The 25105-nt window shown below is 40.7% G+C and overlaps 2 protein-coding genes across 11 annotated transcripts; both read left to right on the forward strand.

The window, feature by feature from the left end:
• The first annotated feature begins 316 nt into the window (after positions 1-316).
• Positions 317-9937, forward strand: ftsj3 (FtsJ RNA 2'-O-methyltransferase 3). Of its 2 annotated transcripts, none has more exons than XM_034582405.1 (21): positions 317-501; positions 609-714; positions 1732-1778; positions 2225-2304; positions 2516-2615; positions 2927-3121; positions 3215-3330; positions 3442-3546; positions 4159-4259; positions 4470-4553; positions 4659-4802; positions 5081-5216; positions 6050-6246; positions 6851-6962; positions 7188-7269; positions 7355-7544; positions 7685-7767; positions 7929-8031; positions 8761-8944; positions 9094-9188; positions 9303-9937. In XM_034582405.1, exons 1-21 carry the CDS (start codon positions 435-437, stop codon positions 9550-9552), a joined length of 2577 nt encoding a protein of 858 aa, XP_034438296.1. In that variant the 5' UTR covers positions 317-434; the 3' UTR covers positions 9553-9937. The 2 variants fall into 2 exon arrangements, with proteins under 2 accessions (XP_034438296.1, XP_034438297.1); XM_034582406.1 differs by having other exon boundaries at positions 6050-6243.
• Positions 9938-11450: 1513 nt separating this feature from the next.
• clcc1 (chloride channel CLIC-like 1) lies at positions 11451-25105 on the forward strand. 9 transcript variants are annotated; one of them, XM_034582424.1, is made up of 13 exons: positions 12264-12326; positions 12438-12588; positions 13213-13323; positions 13440-13640; positions 19994-20101; positions 20941-21051; positions 21196-21417; positions 21899-22039; positions 22141-22240; positions 22466-22563; positions 22846-22992; positions 23098-23676; positions 24302-25105. In XM_034582424.1, exons 2-13 carry the CDS (start codon positions 12472-12474, stop codon positions 24404-24406), a joined length of 2040 nt encoding a protein of 679 aa, XP_034438315.1. In that variant the 5' UTR covers positions 12264-12326; positions 12438-12471; the 3' UTR covers positions 24407-25105. The 9 variants fall into 9 exon arrangements, with proteins under 9 accessions (XP_034438317.1, XP_034438322.1, XP_034438315.1 ...); XM_034582425.1 differs by lacking the exon at positions 12264-12326 and having other exon boundaries at positions 12446-12588; positions 21196-21252; positions 21397-21417; XM_034582426.1 differs by lacking the exons at positions 12264-12326; positions 13213-13323; positions 13440-13640 and adding exons at positions 11451-11467; positions 19803-19880 and having other exon boundaries at positions 12437-12528.

Genomic DNA, 25105 nt, shown 5'->3' on the forward strand with positions numbered 1-25105 from the left:
TTAGTTGTCTAGTGATTTCTTGGGTTAATTAAACAATCAATCGTTTCATTTTTTGACAATAAGTCAACCTTATTGCCATTTGTGGCATATTTACAGGACATAGACGGAGAGAGAAGGGGAAAGCATTTTGGACGTATTTCTGAAACTGTGAAATTGACCCGCAGTATTCGAGCCTCAGCAAATAAAGACCCATTGTTGGAATAATAAAAGATTATCTTATTGTATCTTAATTTAAATGCAGTTGGACTTGCAGGCAGCAGGTGGCAGCAGCGTCCTGGGAACAACGGGAACAACTGAGACGAAGAAGAAAGGGTTCCGGTGGCTCGGTGAACTTCCGCACTGAGGCAGGAACACGTGTTTTGTTTTCGTGCGGCTGCTGTGAGTCCTGACAACGTGTGAGATTCTGTGTTAGAGCTGATCGCAAAACAACAAACATGGGGAAGAAGCTGAAAGTCGGAAAGACGAGAAAAGATAAATTCTACCACTTGGCCAAAGAAACAGGTACAGTGTCACTCTCAGGAAACACAGCACGCCTTCAGCTTGATGTTAGCGTTAGCACACTTGCTAGTTAACTCGAATAACCCGGTGTTGGGTGTTTCTTTTTTCAGGTTATCGCTCGCGTTCCTCCTTCAAACTCATCCAGCTCAACCGTAAGTTTCAGTTTCTGCAGAAAGCCCGAGCCCTGGTGGACCTGTGTGCTGCTCCGGGAGGATGGTGAGCGACATCTCTGACACGAATTCATCATCTCACTGGGAACCATGCATGTGTGTTCACGTCCAACATGTGGGAACTATTCCATCAGCCCTCCTCTCAGATTTCACTCTTTAACCAGATGTAGTTACAGATGATATATGACAAGCAGGAATACATCTTGTGTGATTTTGACATGATGTCAAAACAGATCTTTACTCTGATTTTAATCTAAACCCTTAATGTAAAGTCAATGCACCCCCCAGTTGGCAGATTATTAGGTACACAACAGGGGAAATGTGTTGTAATAAGTAAACATAGGCAAATATAAAAATAGTGATAATACTTACAATGTAAATAGGATAAATGCAATGTAAGAAGGATGAAAATACTGAGATTGCTCAAAATAAAAATATTGAAATCACACAGATAATGGAAATATTGTACAGTGAAAATCCAGTTGTTAAAGCAGCAGGCAGATAATAATGAGTTAAGCAAGAGAATAAAAAATGTAAAAATAAAAAGGCAGAATTAATAAAATAAAAAGCTGAGTATTTACATAAAATACACCTTTCACTGTAGTGGTTTATACAAAGTGTAGTGGCACAGGATGATCGCACAAGAGAGTAGAAAAACCCAATGTACTTAAATATAAGGACATATTGTGATGGGCAAAAAGTTATTTTCCATTGAAATATTGCAAATAGTATGGGTAGAAGTAGACATGAGATTACACCTGAGTTAATTGTGCAGTTAAGTCAGATTTCTGGAACCCTGCCGTCATGTTATTTATATCAATGAGGGAAGGCTGAATATCAGAAACATCTCACTGTACAATGCAACACAGATCAGAAGCTCCACTAACCACAGTAAACTTGTCACATGGTTAAATCAACACGTCTGAACTTAATGACCTTCATGAATGCAGGATTTATTGCTGTTTTTGCCAAGTGCATTTGTAATCTTTTTCTAGAGAATCAAAAGAGCGATGTGTGTTGTGAACGTGACTAAAGACACTGATGATTACCTTTCTCCTTGTAGGTTGCAGGTAGCATCAAACTTTATGCCCGTGTCAAGTCTCATTATTGGTGAGTCTCATTTTGTCTTAGTTCAGTTTTCCAGACGTAATGATTCCCATCCACGTCTGTGGCTTCTGTGAATTATTTAATTAAGATCACATTTGCTTTCATCTGCCTTTTTAAAGTGTCAAAGTGTCGTAGTTCAAGTTTTCATATTCAAATGTCTGGTTTTGTTTGACCCATGATCCAGAACCCAAATATCTTTAGTTTAACATCATAGAAAATGGTGAAAACCAGCAAGAAATTACATTTGAGAGGCTGGAAGGGAAAATATTCTTTGTAATTGGCAGATCAATGCACTCAATTGAATTTTGAAATAGTTGACAGTTTACTCTCTATGGATTAATTAGTTAATTAAAAAATTGTTTTAGCTCTAGTCTGATTTTATTTGTTCAGGAAAACTCTGTGATGAAGATGATGCAAGTGCATGTTTTAAATTGGTCTCCTCCTGTCAGGTGTTGACCTGGTGCCCATCAAGCCCATTCCTAATGTGGTGATGCTGCAAGAAGACATCACCACAGAGAAATGCAGACAGGTGAGTGGGTGAAATTCAAACAGTGATCAGTTTAATACAAGAAAAAGATAGTGGATTTTTATTTTTCACATGTTCTTCACACCACACTACTCCTTAATGCAATGTACATGTACTGTTTTCAAAAGATTAGACTTCTTTAAAATCACATACTATATTCTAGATCTTCTTAAAATAGATTTTGTAAGTGAGATACCATCTGTCTTATACGCAGTCTATAAGAAAGCAGCTGCAGACTTGGAAGGTGGATGTGGTGTTAAACGATGGAGCCCCGAATGTGGGAGCCAACTGGTCACATGACGCCTTCACACAAGGTACGTACAGCTAAAGATTCAGGACATTAGACGGAAACAACCAAAAACCATAACAGACTCCAACACATACTATTGATGTCAGTGTTTTTTTAAATGTATTTATTATTTGTCTTACACTGTAAGTCCCAACATGAAATAACAAATTGTAATAAAACATTTAATCATTTATCAACATTAAGTATTATTAGTTATTCTCAGACATGATCACAGACACAGGTCTCATCTAACGTTAGCAGCAGGGACACTGGGACAGTGTCATGTGACCACGTGACTGGCCTAACATGTCTACATGTTCTTCTCTTCACCTCCAGCTCACCTGACCCTCATGGCTCTGAAACTGGCTTGTGACTATCTGGTCAAAGGTGGCACTTTTGTCACAAAGGTCTTCCGCTCCAAAGATTACCAGCCGCTCCTCTGGATCTTCCAGCAGTTCTTCAAGAAGGTGCAGGCCACCAAGCCGCAGGCATCCAGGAATGAGTCCGCTGAGATCTTTGTCGTCTGTCAGGGTCAGAGACGGTTTATGATGACTGGATTTTAATATATTCTCTAAAGGGAGACCCTATGTGTTTTAAAAAATGTGTTTTTTTCCCCCCTTCCAGGTTATCTTGCCCCGGATAAAATCGACAGCAAGTTCTTTGACCCCAAATATGCGTTTAAGGAGGTGGAGGTGCTGGCCAAAACTGTGAAGGACCTGATGCCTGTCAAGAAGCCAAAGGCAAGTTCCCTGCAGGGGATGAAGGAGAATTAGATGAGCACCTGTGAACAGCCTAGTTTTGGTTCATAAATTGTCTCCATTACTGACCAAGCAGTTCTTCTTCTATTCCAGGCGGAGGGATACACAGATGGAGATCTGACGCTTTACCACAGCTTCACAGTGACCTCTTTTCTCAGAGCTGAGAACCCTATTGACTTCCTGAGCAAAGCCAGTGAGGTGAGATATCTGCACGTTAGAGATTCGCAGTTCGGCTCTGACGACATCCGAATCCGCACGTTTGCTTAGCTCATCTGCCCGTCACCCACCCGAAAGAATTATCTTCTCAATTTAGAGACCCGCACCCGCATGAACATGCCACACCACCTCTACTGGTGATAATATGGTAACATTTCACTTTAGAAGTCTGATTTTAATTTAATTCACATTTATTTAACTCGTAGCCACGTTGGAATTCGGAAGGTGATAAATAACTTGTGGCCACGAAAAAGCCTTTTTCTTTCACTTAATCACATGATGTAGCCTCTATAATGAGCTTTAGTTTGACACTGCACTGACTCGGACTGATGCCACACTGTTGTGGCATGAGATCCACTTTCTTGGAATATCTGCAGCTTTCAACCACATTCGCATAATCCCCAGTTTCTCTGCTCTCATAGGGTTTGAGTAATTTGAGAGAAACAAGATGTGGTTAAATATCATGGAAACACCAGCTTAGTCTAATTTGAGTTGAGAATAATTTGTCAAAATCTATGCATTGAAGAGACAGAAAAATCAATCTTATTAAAAACTCTCCCGTCTTGCCATCCTCACTCTGTCCTCTTCTTTCAGATCAGCTTCGATAACCCAGACCTGGAGTCTCACTCAGCCACCAGCATTGAGATAAAGGAGTGTTGTCGTGACATCAAAGTCTTGGGCCGTAAAGAGCTCCGGTAAGTCCCTGATCTGTCACCGCTCAGGTTTTTGTTTTTAGAAAACAACAGTTTGTTACACATCAAAAACTTGACGTGGAGTAGGAGGAAATGACCAATTAAAACATCCTTTAGCAGTTGTTCAATGCTGTTACTTTATTATTATTATGACAGAAATAATGCAGATAAAAATGATTGACTCAAGTATTTGTGTCTGTGTGTGTTCTGCAGCCTGCTGCTGAGCTGGAGGTCCAAGCTGCGGAGATTCCTGTCCAAGAGACTGAAGGCGGCCAAAGAGCAGGACCAGGAGCTCAAGTAAACAAGTCTTTATAGCATCTTCACAAATATCTACAAAAAATAGTTCTGTCCTTGCAAGGATTTGTCTCAGCCGATCAAACATCCTCTCTGCTTTGTTTTTAGCTTAAGCTCTGATGAAGAAAAGTGTAAGTCAGACGACGAGCCCGAACAGAAGAAAGAGGTGGAGGACGACGATGAAAAGGAGGAGGAGGAATTGGAGAAGAAACTGGCAGAGCTGAAAGCGGAGGAAGTGTCTGAGCTCAGACGGTATGACAAACTCTTTTTTAGTCTTTACTGAACTTTCATCTTTTGGAAAGGTTTAATCAATTGATAAGTTATAGTCTATTTAACACCAGAGATTTGTCTGGATTGTCATTTTGAAGAGTGTCTAAACAACACAACCCTCAAACCAGGTCGTAAAGTAATATTATTGCAGGTGGATTTAGTGAAAATGTCTGAAATCCTCCTCATCACTCTCTGATTTGATATTTCTCAAGAAAACAGATTTGTATAACTGTCTCCTCTTATCCTATCTGCTCCATCAGGAAGAAGAAGAAGCTGCTGAAAGAGCGGAGGAAGGTGAGGGAGAGAGTGGAGCTGAAGATGGACCTGCCGGGCGTCTCCATCGCCGACACCGACGACACATGCCTGTTCTCTCTCAGCACCATCAAGAAGCAAAAGGTAACAAGCTTCCCAAGTTAACTGATGTGATCTCTGAGCTAAAGTCACTCGTTTTCTATGTAGACTTTAATCCATCAGGTTTTGTGAAGGTGCCACGTGGAGTTTTCTGGTTTTTATTACCACGCAGGATTTGTGGTGAGTGTGGTAACATCAGTTTTAACCGTGGGGTTAAACCTGGATAAATCACCATGGTAACTTACGCTGAACACCTAACTTGATTTGCTGTGACGGAAATGAGATCCACTTGTGCTGTAATGATGGAGCAATGATATAAGTGTGTTGACGTTCACACAGTAGGGGCGTCACTTATTTCCCAAAGTTCATATTCATACAATAAAGACCTGTTAGAATTCAGATTATACAGACAGGAGGCGCATCAGACTCTGAGGTAGTTTGCCTTGTGATCTAGCAGAGGGTGCTCACTGTCACTGTTGAATACATTTGAATATATTGAATACATTAACGTGATATTATAGTTTGCGCTTTGTTTGTAGAATAAGCTGCTATGACAATGCAGGCTTAATGAAGCCAGATAACTAAGAGATAATCCTGTGTATGTTGACCTTTCTTAGTAGAACAGGCCTCAGGTGGCCCAGGGGTCAAACTCTCTGTTTGGAGACCTTAATTTTTAATAATCAAATTTCAGTCACAGTAACCTAATCCACTTATTGACGTATTGTTTGAAGAACTTCACACTCCCCCCTTTTCCCGCCCAAGTCAAACTAACACTGAGAAGACTCTGAACCCCCACTAAACTTGACCTGCTCCAGTTTTCTCTGTGAAGCAGCAGAACTCTTCCCTGTTACCAACTTATTTTAACTTCTCTCCATCAGGTGCTGACTGATATATCCAAGGGGGACATGCAGGTGGCAGATAATCTACCAGATGAAGATGACGACCTGTACCTGTCTGAGGATGACGAAGACAGCGCAGATCAAATGTCCCTGGCCTCTGATTTAGATGACGAGGACATGGAGGAGGTGGAGCAGCGACAGAAAGAGCTGGAGATGAAGGCACCAAAGAAGAAGAAGTAAGTAGCTGTTCAGACCAGGAACTTTCCAACTGCTTAAAAACACGAGCTGCTGCTGTGGTTTGGATTTGACATCTCAGACACATGTGAGACGATTACTGCAACTTCATTGAGTCTTAAACTGAAAGTTAGTCCCACTCTTGTCCATTAAGACGTCGCCTCTGTCGATAGAATCGAATGAGTATTTTATTAATAGCACGACAACACTGGATACTGGACAACACACGATAACACTCAGTGTGAAGCTTCAGTCTGAAACCTAAAATAATGTATTTGTGTCGAAAAATATCCTCAATATTAAAATGCAATACAAAGTCTATTATATCCAAATATATTCACTCAATAGCCTTCAACTTGTAATTGACCCTAACCCTCAATGTTTTGAAAGTAAATTGTATTGATGTATGTGACCCGATTCCCAGATTTGTTTGTTCTCATTTGTTTTCAACTGTAAACTGTATTAAATTCAGCAAACTTTAAAGCAAAGAGGGAATATTTGGCCCATGTTGCCACCATGTTCTGAAAAAAAAGTCTTAATTTCACATAGTTCATACCCTCAATAATTCCTTAATTTAGTTTTTGATTTGTGTATTTGTTTTTGCAGAGTACAGTTTGCTGAGGAAGAGGAGGATGAAGGGAAGGACAGTGGTCTGCTAGTGGAGCTGGAGGGAAAGGATGAGAAGAAAGAGCGAGAGACCAGCCTGTGGTTCAGCAAGGTTTGTTTCCCATAATGCAACACAACATGCACAGCCCTGGTGTTCTGTTGCTGTCGTCAGTGGGATGTTGACAGTTCTGCAGATTGATGTTATATTGCGACTGGTCCTCTGCTTCTTCTTTTACATCCTTAACGATCCTTCTCATGGTTTACACCGGCACATGAGGCGATTTCTGTGTAATGTCTGACCTTTGACCCCCCCCCCCCCACCCCTCTTTCTCTGCAGGGCATCTTCTCTGAGATTGACCTGGAAGGAGACGCAAAGAGTGAGCTCCAACACACTGAGCTGCTCCAGAACAAACAGACAGGTAACTGACACAAGAATGATGAGAATATTAGTTCTCTTACATCTAGGAATCTTTGAAAATTATAAAGTTTTGGGACCTTTTTCAGGAAAAAGCCAAAAGAGGAAAGCTGAGGAGGAGGAGGCAGAGGAGGAGGAGGAGGAGGAGGCGGCAGAGGAGGCGGTGTCAGCTGCTGCTGCTGCTCCTGCTGCTCCTGCTGCTCCTCAGGAGGAAAAGGCGGGACCTTCAAAGGAAGCTGCGAAGGAGAGCGACTCAGACGACAGCAGCGATGATGAGAAGTAAAACCTCATGTCCTGTCCAATCTGTATTTTTGTGAATGATATTAGTCGATGAGGAGAAATTGAATAGAATGAACAAGCTTAAATTCTATGTTGTAACAAATAACCAATGTACAAACAATTGACCTGCTTTTTTCCAGTGAGATTACCAGGATGAAGCAGGCTGCTGGGAAGTCAGGAGAGGCCGATGATGACCTCCAGGTTGTTCCTGTAGAGAGCACCAGTGAGTTAATTCCTACTTGTATAGGGTATATTTCCGATGAAATGTTCTGGAGAAACTACAGTTAAAACTAGACATGTCAGCGTAAGAAGCTTTTTAACCAAATTAATACATTTCAGTGAGAGTGTAACTTCATGGATGTGTGAATGTTTTGTGCCCCTCAGGTAAGAAAGCCAGGATCCTGGATGCTGAAGGCCTGGCCCTCGGCTGTAAGATCGCTACGTCAAAGAAAACAGCCAGAGACCTGATGGACGGCTCCTTTCATAGGTGGGTGGTGCTTCATAGTGTGCGTAGCTTCTGTCTGAGTCAAACTGTCTCACAAAGCAGGTGCTAATTTCTGTATATTTAACTGTCAATAAACCCACAATAAGACTGTGATCAGCAATCAATTAATTCCACTGACAAGTATCTAAACCCTTTTTTATTTTATTCTGTATCATAGATCTCTATTGTTGATAAACATGTATATAAATTATAGATATGAGTCTCAAGGTTGCTGTGGGTGACATTTTCCTTCATTATGGTGAAAATGGGACCTGTAGTTAATTATGAGTCAATCCTGCATAAACATCCTTCTACTGTAAATACTCACCAGTGTTCAAAATGTGTGAAAATACAAGGATCATGTATGATTGTGATCCAGTTTTAGAGGTCTTTGTGTTCAGTGTGAAGAATTTGCCCTTGGGATGAAAGATAATGTGATTTTCCTAATTACAAATATCTGTGACCAGGTGCTGCATGTATAACATACATCATTTTTGAAAGATATTCTTGTGGTTTTGCTTGGTTCATATTTAATACTTACCACACAGTCAGTTTCTACAAAATGCTCTTTACACTGATTAATATCTATTGCACATGTTGTCGTCAACACAGCTTGTTTTGTGAACCCACCTCAGTCAGTGAAAATACTGGATTTAGTTCTTAAGCAGTAAAATAAACCTATCAATACCTACACAGTATTGTTTTCACTTATACAACTGTCTGCTTCTCCAGGTTTGCTAGCTCTGACGAGCCATGGGAAGTACCCGAGTGGTTTCTGGACGATGAACGTAAACACCGGAAGAAGCCAATACCCGTCACTAGAGAGATGGTGGAGGAATTCAAACAGAAATGGAAGGAGATCGATGCCCGGCCCATCAAACGAGTGGCTGAAGCCAAGGCCAGGAAGAAGAGGAGGGTAAGTTGAGGATGAACCCACAATGATGTGATTTAAAGGTTAAAGATTATTTAAGTCTTTATAGCCGCTAGATCTCTATTAAGATGCACAAAAACACTCAAAGTATTTCTGTGGATCTTAATTTGTCAGTTTCTCTGTGACTTTTCCAGATGCTGAAAAAGATGGAGCAGGCAAAGAAGAGGGCGGAGGCAGTTGTCAACACAGTGGACATCACTGAGAGGGAGAAGATGGCTCAGCTAAAGAGGTATGACGTTACACCTGTACACCAAGTCAATTATAACTCCCTTTAACTGTTGATTTTAGGAATAATAAAATCTAAATTTTCTTTTCTTTTCTTGTCTTTTCCGCATACTATCAGTATCTACAAGAAAGCAGGCATCGGGAAGGAAAAGAGAGAAGTCACATACGTCGTGACCAAAAAGGGAGCCGGCAAGAAGGTGAGCCGGCCCCCCGGCGTCAAGGGAGTCTTCAAAGTAGTAGACGGTCGAATGAAGAAAGACCTGCGGGGGACGAAAAGGAAAGAGCAACGCGATAAAGGGGGCAAAGGAAAAGGGGCAAAAGTCAAAGGAAGATCGCCAAAAGGTGGCAGAAAGAAGGGTGCAAAATAAATTACGTCCTTGCAGAACTGCCTTTCTATCTAAATAGTAGACATCGCCTGGGCTCGTGTTGCTGGTGAGCATTTCTGGAGCTTTGTGTCCCACAGTTCAGCTCCTGTATCATGAACAGAGGCCAAAATTAACTTTGGCATTTGATGTGATTGCAGTCTTTTCAGGAAATCTTTGTTGATGTTCCTTAAAAACCCTGCACACTTGATCTATGATGCGAGGTTGTCCCAGTGCTGATGTTTTTATTTGTCTTTCTGAAGATGTAAATTATGCATCCTCAGCTCCTCAAATAGAGCTGAACTGAAGTTTAACTCTACAATAAATATGTGTTCATTTAATTATGTAAATATTACAGACACATCTTTGCAATAAATGTTATTTCAGTATCTTTCACGTGTCATTTGATTATTTTGCCTTTCATCGGTGTGACTCAAATGAAACTGCCAGTGCAAATACACAAGTTGTATTGGTGACTTAATATTAGATGGAGAAAATAGAATCAGGCATGTGATCCAGTATCCAAAGTGTGATTAGTGCCTCGCTCCCAATGCAGCAGATAGTTTTTGTTTACAGGCAAATAAATGTTAGATTTAAAAAGAATTCAATATCGGTAAGTTAAAATTTTCCACCTGCTAAATAGTTTCTCATTCAATACAATGAAACTGCACAGACAATAGGGAGCATGACAACTTTTCGGTCATGTTTTAAAATATGTGAATATACAAAAGCATAGTTTTAAAAACCACTAAAATGCTGAAGCTGTATTTTTAAATGTTTTATTCTAATGCATAAAAATTATGGTTATTTCTCGTAATCTTATTAAAGTTGTGCTAAACCTGGTAAATTTGCCAAAAACGGGATCAGAAATTTGTCCACTTGTCATTCAGGCAAACATTTTAACAAAATATATCTCTGGCTCAAACCAGGCAGACATCAATAGAAATAATTTCCCTGTTTCATGCAGCATAAATTTAAATCGGCATAATCAAGTTTTTTTTCTACATATGTTATCAATCATTGTCAGTGAATCTCACCGTTAAAGTGACACAACTTCCCTCTAATGTGTTAATCACTTTCAACACCAGTTGTAGAACATAGCTTTTTATCAAAGTTCAGTTTTTTAGGATCATATTTGGTTTTCAGCTTTTGAGCTATATGCTCTGCTGTATTTTTTTTTACTCCAGTTTTATTTTACTACATTTATTTGACAGATATATTTAGTAATATAATTTGTGGATTATCATTTTACACACAAAACATGGTAAACTCTATCACAATACATAAATGAAACAGGCCAACAGTTATTACATTTTTAAAATTAAATTGATAACATGAAAATTGGGCCGTAAGTGTAAATCATTTACTTTACATTTAATATTGACAGGATTTATTACTTCATATAACTTTTTATTCTTTTTCTTTCTTTATTCCTTTTACTTCTCATATCACTTTGATATTTTGATTACATTTGGCTTGTAATTTTTGTACTTTATGTATTTTTATTACATTTTTATATAGAATACACGAATACTTCCACCTCACATGTATTCTGTTAAGTTTTTGTCTTCAACAATAGTCGCTGTCCCTCAAAAATAAATATATAAAAAGGTAAAAAAGTGACTGACTACATTCCCCATGAGCCACTGCGGTGTGCAGGTTGTCCCTGTGATGTGGCGCTCACTTGTTATTTTAACAAATAGTTGTGAACAGCAGGTTGACATTTACTTTAGATCAGCCATTCTTCACTCGGATGTCAGGTGAGTGTTTGACTGGTTTAAATTTCGTCCACCTGAACGTCCTCGTTAGCTGGTTAACTAAAAAACACTGGTTTAGTTAGAGTGGTTAGTTATGTGAGTGGTGGGTTGAAGGAGTGTTTAGTTATAGGGGTAGTGGGTTGAAGGAGTGTTTAGTTATATGGGTAGTGGGTTAAAGGAGTGTTTAGTTATATGGGTAGTGGGTTAAAGAAGTGTTTAGTTATATGGGTAGTGGGTTAAATAAGTGTTTAGTTATATGGGTAGTGGGTTAAAGAAGTGTTTAGTTATATGGGTAGTGGGTTAAAGGAGTGTTTAGTTAGAGGGGTGATTACTTTAAGGAGTGTTTGGTTATAGGAATGTTTAGTTTAAGGAGTGGTTATTTAGAGGAGTGTTTAGTTTAAGGAGTGGTTGGTTAGAGGAGGGATTAGTTTAAGGAGTGGTTAGTTAAAGTGGGGATTAGTTAGAGGAGTGTTTAGTTATAGGGGTACTGGGTTAAAGGAGTGTTTAGTTATAGGGGTACTGGGTTAAAGGAGTGTTTCGTTAGAGGGCCGATTAGTTTAAGGAGTGTTTGGTTACAGGAATGATAAGTTCCTATAACCAAACACTCCGTAAAAAAGAAAGCAAAAACTTTATTATTTTGTCTCGAAGAAGAGGCTGTTTTTGACGTTTAGTTATAGGGGTAGTGGGTTAAAGGAGTGTTTAGTTATAGGAGTGATTAGTTTAATGAGTGGTTAGAGGAGTGATTGTGTTTAGGGGTACTGGGTTAAAGGAGTGTTTACTTAGAGGAGTGTTTAGTTATATGGGTAGTGGGTTAAAGGAGTGTTTAGTTATACCGGTAGTGGGTTAAAGGAGTGTTTAGTTATAGGAGTGATTAGTTTAATGAGTGGTTAGAGGAGTGATTGTGTTTAGGGGTACTGGGTTAAAGGAGTGTTTAGTTATAGGGTTACTGGGTTAAAATAATTGTTACTTAGAGGAGTGGTTAGTTATAGGGGTAGTGGGTTGAAGGAGTGTTTGGTTATAGGGGTAGTGGGTTGAAGGAGTGATTAGTTGAAGGAGTGGTTAGTTAGAGGAGTGATTCGTTTAAGGAGTGGATAGTTAGAGGAGTGGTTAGTTAAAGGAGTGGTTAGTTAAAGGAGTGGTTAGTAAGAGTCCTCTTCTCTCTGTCAGGATGGTGCTCGCTCTGCTGGTGTGTAGCCTGGTTCTGGTCTCTGCCGTGGGGCAGCAGGCGGACGATGATAGGCTCCACTACGACTCAACCTCCAAGACCATGAGGAAGCCCACTGAGGTGAGCTGATGTTTATCTGTCTGCACATTTCTATTGTCCTGAATACCCTGAAGCTGTTCTGATGTTTCTTGCTTGTGACGTGTGCCTAGACAATGGACTTATTCAATAAGATGAACTCCTCAGTTGCCTAAGTTTGACTTTTTACTCTTTTGCTTTTTCAAATTAAGTTACCAATACAAATAACCACTACAGGCCCCATAGAAAGAAAAATGGACGACATGACAGCTCCCCAAAAGTGAAGCCAAAGCATTTTGGTGGCTGTTGGCTGCAGAGTAGTTCATAAATCCCTTGTACCAGATGAACCAAACTAACAAGTACACCTCACAGACAATGCTTTTAGGTCTTATCACACTGATGTTTGTTCAAGTGCTATTGTGTGTATCGATGGGACCTCGCTAACACAACTGTAAGTTACCTAAAATATAATGAGCAGAGGCGTCTGTAGACATCACAGAGACTGTTCTTCATCCTTTAACCTCAAAGTACAAATTTAAACCCTCCTAAACCAATCACCTACCCTTCTGACCGTCCTGTAGCAAGACACTGAATCCCTATGGCAAATGGAAAAGCTGCTTTCATTAAATCAGACAGGCATCACAGATATTCTGCCTTGGTTTTATTCAGATTGAAGAACAAAAGAAGAAGATCTCACTCCTCTCAGGTCAGCCAACATGCAACCCAGTGTTCAAGAGATTCCTCAGCAGGCTCCTGAGGGAAATGCAAAGAGTCGGTTTGGTAGGTGTTTCTTTTTAATCAGTTCTTCAGTGATGAAATAGAAAGAAGGTGTAGTTTGAATAAAGTAAAAAACCAAGACATTGTCATTTTAACTCACCTGTCCCTTGTCTCCCCAGCCCACTGACTCCTCAGACGCTTTCTATGATGCCAAAGTTGGAGTTTCTAAACAAGCCATCGCAGAGATTCAGACACTTCTGGATGGTAAAGGAAGCTTTACAACTGGTCCTCTTGACACTGCCGTCAGTCAGATACTAGTGAATCTTAAACCACATGACTATGAGGCCTGGAAGTGGCGTTTCGAGGACAGTTTTGGCGTGGAGCTGGACACACTATTAAAGGTGAGCTCATTCATTAATCTTTGACATGACAGCTCCCCACAGCTTTGAAAGGCTTCACTTATGTGCTATCTATGGAAAAACACTGAGTGTCACTACAGCTGTGACGGTTACCGCCTTACCACAATCCCACGGTCATGTGATGCCTACGATTTGAGCTCATTACCATCATCACCGCAATTTTTTCCCATTTTCTGCTGGTGAGAGAGAGAGAGAGAGAGAGAGAGAGAGAGAGAGAGAGAACCCCAAGATAAATTGACCGCAGTTCTTTCTGCTTTTGTTCCAGATGGGGCTGTGTGTTCTGGTCATGATGGCCATCATCTGCACGCAGCTGTGGTCGACCGTGTCCTGGTTCATGCAGTTCACTCGACTCCTTGCGGTCTGCTTCTTTGTCAGTCTTCCCTGGAACTGGTTTTACCTGTATAAGGTGAGGAGCTCCTTCAGTTCCATTGCTGTGGTTGCAGCTGTTATTCATTGTTTGTTTTTTGAGACTATTCAGATCTCTTAATGCCGTTACATTGTTTTTGTCCAGATCGCCTTTGCTGAGCACCAAAACAACCTGTTGAAGATGGACAGTGTAAATGAAAAATGCTCCGGCATGAAGAAAATTGGTTGGATCGACAGTATAAAAGGTAGGTTGATAACAAGAGGAACATGTCGTGTCTCAGGTGTTCGTAAAAAACATATTCCCTAAAACTTTCAGCTTTGTGAAAATGCAAAATTTTCTTGTATGTTTTACAACATCTGTTTAAAAGAATAATATCAAAAATTACAGAGATTTGGCTGAGCTATAATGCAGACTGACCAAACAATCTGTGGCTGAGTGGCATTGTGGGTAATGTAGGCACCAACATTTGACAATAAAGAAGAATGTTAGGAATAAAATATATCATATAGCTGGATCTGCTGCATCAAATCTCTCTTTAATCTGTCCATTGTGAACCTGATCAAATTTTGCAATGATAAATGGATAAAAGGAATGCTTGAAACTAGGGTACGAAGTAGGGTACGTTTCTATAGACTGACTTCTTTTTGCAGTGGAGTCGCCCTCTGCTGGTCATTTGAGAGAATATAGGTTTCAGGCATGTCTCCATTGGCTTCACTTTCCAGACCTGAAGTCTACGTCGGTTTTCTTATAGAGTTTCTGGTTATATTACGTTTTTTAAATAAAAAATCCTGTTACGGTCATTGATTGAATTGGAACAGTGAAAATAAAAGTTGCGGTCATATTTTGTTCCATATATCAATCCTTTCACCTACACTGTCCCCTTGTTATATCATCCTAAACGGCTTTGCGGTTTAAGTATTTTGTTAAATGTAAGATCTACTACACCTCACTCTCAGCTGCTGTAACACACTGACTCACTGGTTGTTTTTTCTTGCAGAGTGGTACAGGAGCACCTGGACTCTTCAGGATGACCCCTGTCAGAAATACTATGAACACCTCATTGTCGACCCCATTCTGCTGGTACCTCCAATTAAGGTAGGTAGATGCTGGTGTGTCAAAGACTTGAAATAGTTAAGACAATTCCTATTAATTCTTGTTTTCAAGACATCAATACGTAGAAGAGCCAAAGTGTTGCATTTCTGCATTAAGAGTCTTATTTTTCAGCTTTTAGGCCTCTAGTGAAGTATGTTGTATAAACTTGGTCCCATTTAACACTCCTGTCCTCCTAACCTAAATATTTTAAATCTATATCTGCTTTCAATGTTTATATTTGTGTGCAAATGAAAAATCCGTCACATTTTTAACCTCCCTCTCTGTGTAGGCGATCATCGTTACCATCACATCTTTCTTTACAGAGCCAATGAAGCACATTGGCCAGGGGATCAGTGAGTTTCTTCGGGCCCTCCTCAAAGATCTACCGGTTACCCTGCAGATCCCTGTTCTCGTCACACTTGTTGTCATCATTGTGGTAAAGACAATCTAATAAATTCTCTCTGACACATGAGTAACACAATAGATTAAATCAGATTATATTTCTCTATATATTGGTGTATTCATTTGATTCCTCTGCAGGTATTCGTGTATGTCAGTGTGCCGGCAGCCTTCCTGCATGGCATCATGGCACCTCTACGCCAACAGGGTCCAACTCCTCCTGGGCTCCAACAACCCCAACAGCAGCCTCAGGCTCAAATCCAGGGGGTTGCAGACCTTGACCACTTAGCAGGCAGGGATACACAACAGCAAGGTCCAAGGCAGCAAGTGGACGATGGCAGGGCACACAGGAATCCGGTTCATCAGCGGCATCCCAAAAGACCCAGGGAGAAGAAGGCCCGGGTGGTTGTGCAGACACTGCAATCAGCTGCCAGCAGTGAGGATGAGACAGACACTGAGCAACAGGAGGGAAGACCTGAGGAAGAGCAGAATCTGACCGAGGAGTCAGATGCAGAAAACCAAGTGGAGAACAAAGAGGAGCCCGAAGAAGCAGGTGCCAACAGTGTTGCTGCTCACACAGCCCAAGCAAAAACCAAAACCACGCCCAAGGCCAAACCAATGAGAGTGAGTGAGAATCGTTCCCAGGACCAACACAGTGGAGACGATGTGGCACCCAGATCTCAGCCGGCAGGAAACTGCCTTCACATACTGATATCAAGGGGAGTTCTTACAACAAAAAAAAAAAAACTCTAAATATCACACTTGAGACATATGATAGTTAGGGCTGCAACTAACGACTATTCTGACAGTCGATTAATCTATTGATTATTGAAACAATGAATTGACTAATCGGATTATGAATCACACAAATTCTCAATTGCTCTTATTGAGCCATCAGCTTTTAAATTTAGCTTTAGGTTGTTCGCGGCATGTGATGACTGAAAACAAAGACAATAAAGATCGATACTTCATTCAAAAACGGCTTTTAATAAACTTTGCTGCATATTAGGCTACTATTGATACAAAAACAAAGAAAAATCTAGTTTTTGTCCATTTAAAACCAAGGACAGGCAAAGTGCTAATGTAAACAAAGGTACATGGAAAGTAGCAGCAATAAAAACATCAACAGTCTTCTTCGGAATGCATAATTGTGACTAAAAAAGACGTTTGTCAGGCAATAGGATAACATTACGCTTTTAAACTCGTTAAAAAAACATACAAAAAATACCTGCACACAGGTATTGAGGGAGTTGCCAAGACAACTCCGTTTATATAGCAAGCTAGATAACAGGCTATCTTACCGAGGCGAGTCTGCATCGTCTTCGTTACGATGTCAAACGTGCCTCCTCTTCAAATGCTCGTGCATAACGGACGTGCTCCCATGGAAAGCAAGGTCCGCCTTACAAATATTGCAGGTAGTTTTTTTTCGGGCTATGTTAAGGGTGAAATTCTCCCGTACTTTTGACTTTCTGGTACGCGATGGTGTTGCAACGGACACCGCCATTGGTCTATGTTTTGTCGCCATTGCACATGCGCGACTTTCAGAGATAGGAAGGGAGCGAGATGGCTCACTCCTCAGCTACTTCCATCAGCAACGACGTTTAGTTCAGCTGCACGGCACGAAAAACACGCGCTATGACGTAACCAACGAATCATCGACTATTAAATTCGTCGGCGACTATTTTTGTCATTTTCTGTGAGAAACTGCTTGTGCAAAGCTTAGACTGTATATAAAGATGGATGACATGATGCCCTTCCACTGTAGAAAAATTAAGCTAAAATATCCTGGATGCAGCCGCCGCCATCTTTCTCTTTCGGTGTGATTTGGAGTTAGTCTGTGTTTTCCAGGTCCCACAGATACACACTCGACCAAATCCTGAGTCAGTCTCAGTTGTCAATAATGGTGTTTCCTCCTCTTTGTATAGCTTCAAATAACCTATTACAACGGAAACTAACACTTAACACATCAGTGTGAAAATAACTACCTAAAATAACAGAAACCATCTTTTTGGAAAATGTATTTGACGTGTACTTTTTAGTGTGTTCCATGTCTCAGCCATTAACATGGACGAGGCAGGGTGTATGAAGTATTCTGCAGCCAGCCACACGGGCGCGATCAAGATGATTTGGCTTCACTTTTGGCGAGCTGTCATGTCGTCCATCTTTATACACAGTCAAAGTGTGAGAGGATTGCTGATAGTACCGTTGGGTGCAAGGGAAACAGTTGTAATTAGTGAATTTCATGAATTCACAAGTCAATCACTGATATTAGTTGAGACATATGTTAATATAAAAGAATGACCCTTCTCACAAATTGAAAAATAAATAAGCCGCGATGTTTAAATCTGCATTAATCAGGTGCTGCAGCTTTACAGGTTTACTCTCATGACTCATCGTCATCTCTTAACACCTCGGTTTTAAACCCTCTGTTCCCTGCCGGTCTAGCATCCAATAGTAGTTTCATAGGTGACCAGCGGGTGAACTTAGTGGAGCGTTATTTGCTGTAGATTCCACATAAAACTTTATGAGGTCATCATTTGTCCATGTTATATGTAAATGGTCACAGGTCCACTTTGTATGTATACCTGACAAAATGTGTTTGTACGGATCTAACTATAAATGGATGAATCTCCTCGACAGCCTCTCATCAGTTGACTTAAGTCTCAGCGGATGTGTTGCTGAGGACGAGAGTTTTCCAGGGTTGTGTCACGCTCCAGCTGGACAGGCACTTGCTATTTTTATATTTATTTTCCAATTTACTTCCAATCCTTTATTAAAGTAATTACAAGTGTATTAGTAACAAAACACCTCATGTCTGATATCAAGTATTTCATTGTGAAAGAAAGTCCTGCCCTAAGGTTATTACTGTGTGTCTTCTGTATGTGGCTGCACCTTCACAGCAAGTGGAAGTTGTCTATTTGATCTGTTAACTGTATCTTTGATTACATTTTGCTTGTAATTTTTATACTTTACATGTATTTTTATTACATTTTTATATAGAATACACGTATACTTCCACCTCACATGTATTCTGTTAAGTTTTTGTCTTCAACAAAATAGTCGCTGTCCCAGAAAAAGAAATATATAAAGGTAAAAAAATGATTCCCGTGACTGACTACATTTCCCATGAGCCTCTGCGGTGTGCGGTCCCTTCCGGGTCAAAGGTTGTCCCTGTGATGTGGCGCCCACCACTAGTTGTAACGATGAACAGTTGTTGTGAACAGCAGGTTGACATTTACTTTAGATGAACGTGTGTTTGTGAAGCTCAGTGTGAGTCTGTGTGAGTCTGTGAGTTTAATTTCATCTTCACTCGGAATCTTCACGCGGATGTAGCGGGAGTCAGGTGAGTGTTTGACTGGTTTCACTTTAGTCCAGCTGAACGTCCCCGTTAGATAGCTAACTAAAAAACACTGGTTTAGTTAGAGGAGTGGTTAGTTATATGAGTGGTGGGTTAAAGGAGTGTTTAGTTATACTGGTAGTGGGTTAAAGGAGTGTTTGTTTATACTGTAAGTGGGTTGAAGGAGTGTTTAGTTATACTGGTAGTGGGTTGAAGGAGTGTTTAGTTATACTGATAGTGGGTTGAAGGAGTATTTAGTTATACTGGTAGTGGGTTGAAGGAGTGTTTAGTTATACTGTAAGTGGGTTAAAGGAGGTTTTAGTTATATGGGTAGTGGGTTGAAGGAGTGTTTAGTTATACTGTAAGTGGGTTAAAGGAGTGTTTAGTTATACTGGTATTGGGTTAAATGAGTGTTTAGTTATACTGGTATTGGGTTAAATGAGTGTTTAGTTATACTGGTAGTGGGTTAAAGGAGTGTTTAGTTATAGGAGTGATTAGTTTAAGGAATGGTTAGAGGAGTGATTGTGTTTAGGGGTACTGGGTTAAAGGAGTATTTAGTTATAGGGTTACTGGATTAAAAGAGTGGTTACTTAGAGGAGTGGTTAGTTATAGGGGTAGTGGGTTGAAGGAGTGTTTGGTTATAGGGGTAGTGGGTTGAAGGAGTGTTTATTTATAGGGGTAGTGGGTTAAAGGAGTGGTTAGTTAGAGGAGTGATTAGTTGAAGGAGTGGTTAGTTCAAGGAGTGATTAGTTAAAGGAGTGGTTCGTTAAAGAAATGGTGTGTTAAATGAGCGGTTGGTTAAATGAGTGGTTGGTTAAATGAGTGGTTAGTTAAAGCAGTGGTTAGTAAGAGTCTTCTTCTCTCTGTCAGGATGGTGCTCGCTCTGCTGGTGTGTAGCCTGGTTCTGGTCTCTGCCGTGGGGCAGCAGGCGGACGATGACTGGGTCGACCCGTATGATATGCTCCACTACGACTCAACCTCCAAGACCATGAGGAAGCCCACTGAGGTGAGCTGATGTTTATCTGTCTGCACATTTCTATTGTCCTGAATACCCTGAAGCTGTTCTGATGTTTCTGTGATGACACCAGAAACATGTTGTTATGTGTCTGTACCCTGCAGCCAGCTCACTATGATAACGTGGCAACCAAGAGAAGAGAGTACACAGAGGACCCCAGCCAGGCCGAGCTGGTGACGTGCAGAAGTCAAGTAGCGGATCTACAGAAGAAGGTGGCTGTGTTCCGCATCAAACAACATGAATCAAATACTGTTGCCCAAAATGCTAAAAAATGCTTAAAATGTAGGTTACTTATTCCCATGTTACCCACATTGTCTATAAAGATGGATGACATCAGAGCCCCCAAAGTGAAGCTGCCGGCAGTATAGTTCATTAATGACAGCTGAGAATGACTCACAATTGGACAAGACAAAACACAGCACAACCAACTTACAAATTAAAAGTGTATTCAGCATATTGCCCCTGTTGGAGCTATTTACTGTTTTCTATAGTGTTTAAAAGTTAAACATTTGTTTAGTTTCTTCTTTTTGTTTAAAGAGTACAATAAGCCAGATAATTGCTTTTAGAATTATTATTTTAATTATATTTAGTTAGTTTTGTTAGTTGATGCTTTTGTTTTGAAGGTACTGGGCTCCAGGTGATTTTATATACATGGGTTGGTTGGCATAGGCAGCCGGGCACCAGGATGGGTTTATGGTTTTTCACCAGGGCAAGAGAGACAGCAGCTTGTTTGCTTGTTTGTTTGCAAAATGGAGAAATGAACCACACAAAATGTGACGTGTGCCTGGACAATGGACTTATTCAATAAGATGAACTCCTCAGTTGCCTAAGTTTGACTTTTTACTCTTTTGCTTTTTCAAATTAAGTTACCAATACAAATCACCACTACAGGCCATCCTTCAACCTCAAAGTACAAATTTAAACCCTCCTAAACCAACATCTGCCCTTCTGACCGTCCTGTAGCCAGACACTGAATCCCTATGGCAAATGGAAAAGCTGCTTTCATTAAATCAGACGGGCATCACAGATATTCTGCTTCGGTTTTATTCAGATTGAAGAACAAAAGAAGAAGATCTCACTCCTCTCAGATCAGCCAACATGCAACCCAGTGTTCAAGAGATTCCTCAGCAGGCTCCTGAAGGAAATGCAAAGAGTCGGTTTGGTAGGTGTTTCTTTTTAATGCTCTTTTTTAACATTAATCAAACAACATTCTGCTTCAGTGATTAAATAGAAAGAAGGTGTAGTTTGCATAAAGTAAAAAACCAGGACATTGTCATTTTAACTCACCTGTCCCTTGTCTCCCCAGCCCACTGACTCCTCAGACGCTTTCTATGATGCCAAAGTTGGAGTTTCTAAACAAACCATCGCAGAGATTCAGACACTTCTGGATGGTGAAGAAAACGTTAGAACTGGTGCTCTTGACACTGCCGTCGGTCGGATACTAGTGAATCTTAAATCACATGACTATGAGGCCTGGAAGTGGCGTTTCGAGGACAGTTTTGGCGTGGAGCTGGACACACTATTAAAGGTGAGCTCATTCATTAATCTTTGACATGACAGCTCCCCACAGCTTTGAAAGGCTTCACTTATGTGCTATCTATGGAAAAACACAGAGTGTCACTACAGCTGTGACGGTTACCGCCTTACCACAATCCCACGGTCATGTGATGCCTACGATTGAGCTCATTACCATCATCACCGCAATTTTTTCTCATTTTCTGCTGGTGAAAGTTACAGGAATGCATATGCAGGATTTTTCCTCACCGAAAATGATGCTTTCAGATAAAATTCAAACTAAGGCTTGTATTGCAAACGTTAGTACTTTGTTTATGCAGAGAGGAAATGTACAACCTTAACGTCTGGTGCACACTAGATAACGTTTAGAAAATCCACCTGAAGCTGAAATACAGATCTTACTTGTAATGTAACATTAAAGCAGATTTCACAGATAGTTATCACAGTGATCATACAAGATAAATTGACTGCAGTTCTTTCTGCTTTTGTTCCAGATGGGGCTGTGTGTTCTGGTCATGATGGCCATCATCTGCACTCAGCTGTGGTCGAGAGTGTCCTGGTTCGTGCAGTTCACTCGACTCTTTGCTGTCTGCTTCTTTGTCAGTATTGTCTGGAACTGGTTTTACCTGTATAAGGTGAGGAGCTCCTTCAGTTCCATTGCTGTGGTTGCAGCTGTCATTCATTGTTTTTTGAGACTATTCAGATCTTTTAATGCCGTTACCTTGTTTTTGTCCAGATCGCCTTTGCTGAGCGCCAAAACAACCTGGCGAAGATGGACAGTGTAAATGAAAAATGCACCGGCATGAAGAAAATTTACTGGAGCGACAGTCTAAAAGGTAGGTTGATAACAAGAGGAACATGTCGTGTCTCAGGTGTTTGTAAAAAACATATTCCCAAAAATGTTCAGCTTTGTGAAAATGCAAAATTTTCTTGTATGTTTTACAACGTCTGTTTAAAAGAATAATATCAAAAATCTTTGAGATTTGGCTGAGCTATAATGCAGATTGATCTCACTCTCAGCTGCTGTAACACACTGACTCACTGGTTGTTTTTTCTTGCAGAGTGGTACAGAAGCACCTGGACTCTTCAGGACGACCCCTGTAAGAGTTACTATGAACACCTCATTGTCGACCCCATTCTGCTGGTACCTCCAACCAAGGTAGGTCAAGATGCTGGTCAGCTCAGACTTGATTGCTGTGTGTCAAAGACTTGACATAGTTAAGACAATTCCTATTAATTCTTGTTTTCAAGACATCAATACGTAGAAGAACCAAAGTGTTGCATTTCTGCATTAAGAGTCTTATTTTTCAGCTTTTAGGCCTCTAGTGAAGTATGTTGTATGTCCTCCTGACTTAACTATTTTAAATCTATATTTGTTTTCAATGTTTATTTGTTTTCAAATGAAAAATCCCTTACATTTTCAACCTCCCTCTCTGTGTAGGCGATCTCCGTTACCATCGCAACTTTCATCACAGAGCCAATGAAGCACATTGGCCAGGGGATCAGTGAGTTTCTTCGGGCCCTCCTCAAAGATCTACCGGTTACCCTGCAGATCCCTGTTCTCGTCACAATTGTTCTCGTCATGGTGGTAAAGACAATCTAATAAATTCTCTCTTGACACATGAGTAACGCAATAGATAAAATCAGATTATATTTCTCTATATATTGGTGTATTCATTTTAATCCTCTGCAGGTATTCGTGTATGTCAGTGTGCAGGCAGCCTTCCTGCATGGCATCATGGCACCTCTACGCCGACGGGGTCCACCTCCTCCTGGGCTCCAACCACCGCAACAGCAGCCTCAGGCTCAAATCCAGGGGGTTGCAGACCATGACCACTTAGCAGGCAGGGATACACAACAGCAAGGTCCAAGGCAGCAAGTGGACGATGGCAGGGCACACAGGAATCCGGTTCATCAGCGGCATCCCAATAGACCCAGGGAGAAGAAGGCCCGGGTGGTTGTGCAGACACTGCAATCAGCTGCCAGCAGTGAGGATGAGACAGACACTGAGCAACAGGAGGGAAGACCTGAGGCAGAGCAGAATCTGACCGAGGAGTCAGATGCAGAAAACCAAGTGGAGAACAAAGAGGAGCCCGAAGAAGCAGGTGCCAACAGTGTTGCTGCTCACACAGCCCAAGCAAAAACCAAAACCACGCCCAAGGCCAAACCAATGAGAGTGAGTGAGAATCGTTCCCAGGACCAACACAGTGGAGACGATGCGGCACCCAGATCTCAGCCGGCAGGAAATCCGCCTTCACATACTGATGTCAAGGGGAGTTCTTCCAAAAAAAACCCTCTAAATATCACACTTGAGACATATGATAGTGTTTCTTAACTGTGATTAAACACCATATTTGTTGTTTTTAATGCTTCAGCATCACACATTCACTAAATGGATGGAGAATATTTACATGCTTCATACATTGGTAAATGAGTATTTATTTACTAGATTATTGATTTTGTCCAGTGGTTTTACTTGTTGGGTTTGGTGATAGCTGTTGTAGCTTGTGTTCTGTTAGTAAACTGAACACTGTAAACTATGGGCTCTGTAACCAGAGATGTTTTTCCTTTCCTTTTTCCTCATCAGTATAGTTGTAACAAGTAACAAAGAATTTTTATTCCAGTGCATGTGAGTAAATTGAAGTTATCATTTAGTTTTTAGAATTCTATCACCATTTATGGACCTGTGGTTGAAGCAAATAATCTATAATACGATACTATAATAATGTAAGTTATGTCAGACAGTGTCATACATGTAGGAAATCAAACCAGTAAGATGCTACATTGCTAAAAATCAATCATTTTATTTACTCAGTAAAATGTAAATGACTTAATGTATCTCACACATACTTCCTGGTCGTTTAAACACTTTAACGTTATATATTTCTCCCCTGCAGGACCTGGAGGCCTCCGCAGGACACAGGACCTCCTCTGTCTCTGAGACACACGTTGAAACTCTGGGAGTTCCAGTTCAGGAGTCGTGCCCAGTGCCTGAGGAGTAGACTGTATCTGTATCATCTGTGTTTAGTGACAGACAGTAGTGAGATGTGCAGCAGCGACATTTTTAAGACCAGCCAATGTGGAACCACACCAGTAGTTACCAACTAACTTTATCTTGCTGATGCACAGTCAACCAAATGGGCCTTTCCTTGAGATGGAGCACCAACACAGTTTTGGTGAATCTTCTCATTATTTCATGATGATTTTGACAAAGTGTTCCTCGGTCAGAGAGAGCGGCCAGATTAGTGTGTGTCTTATCTGTCTCACTGCTAGTTTTCTCTAGTTTGAATTTAAAGATAACAAAGGGTCACATAAAACCTGGCGGTGCAATCAACGACTCATGAGTTTAATCTGAGATATTTTTGTTGTCATTCATTATTTTGCTGAATTAATTTTTGCTGAGCAGCAGTGATACCTATTTTAGTTTTCTGTGAGAAACTGCTTGTGCAAAGCTTAGACTGTATATAAAGATGGTTGACATGATGTCCTTCCACTTAAGAAAAATGAAGCTAAAATATCCTGGATGCAGCCACCGCCATTTTGCTCTTTCGGTGTGATTTGGAGTTCGTCTGTGTTTTCCAGGTCCCACAGATACACACTCGACCAAATCCTGAGTCAGTCTCAGTTGTCAATCATGATGTTTCCTCCTCTTTGTATAGCTTCCATCTTTATACACAGTCAAAGTGTGAGAGGATTGCTGA

Source organism: Hippoglossus hippoglossus, chromosome 4 (assembly GCF_009819705.1).
Source record: "Hippoglossus hippoglossus isolate fHipHip1 chromosome 4, fHipHip1.pri, whole genome shotgun sequence".
Lineage (NCBI taxonomy): Eukaryota > Metazoa > Chordata > Actinopteri > Pleuronectiformes > Pleuronectidae > Hippoglossus > Hippoglossus hippoglossus.

Coding starts and splice junctions, on each gene's coding strand:
- clcc1 (XM_034582424.1), top strand. CDS start 12,472: ATGGTGCTCGCTCTGCTGGTGTGTAGCCTGGTTCTGGTCTCTGCCGTG. Junction 22,040..22,140: donor ACTGGTTTTACCTGTATAAG/GTGAGGAGCTCC, acceptor GTTTTTGTCCAG/ATCGCCTTTGCTGAGCGCCA. Junction 22,241..22,465: donor CTGGAGCGACAGTCTAAAAG/GTAGGTTGATAA, acceptor TTTTTCTTGCAG/AGTGGTACAGAAGCACCTGG.
- ftsj3 (XM_034582405.1), top strand. CDS start 435: ATGGGGAAGAAGCTGAAAGTCGGAAAGACGAGAAAAGATAAATTCTAC. Junction 3,331..3,441: donor TGCCTGTCAAGAAGCCAAAG/GCAAGTTCCCTG, acceptor CTTCTATTCCAG/GCGGAGGGATACACAGATGG. Junction 6,247..6,850: donor AAGGCACCAAAGAAGAAGAA/GTAAGTAGCTGT, acceptor TTGTTTTTGCAG/AGTACAGTTTGCTGAGGAAG.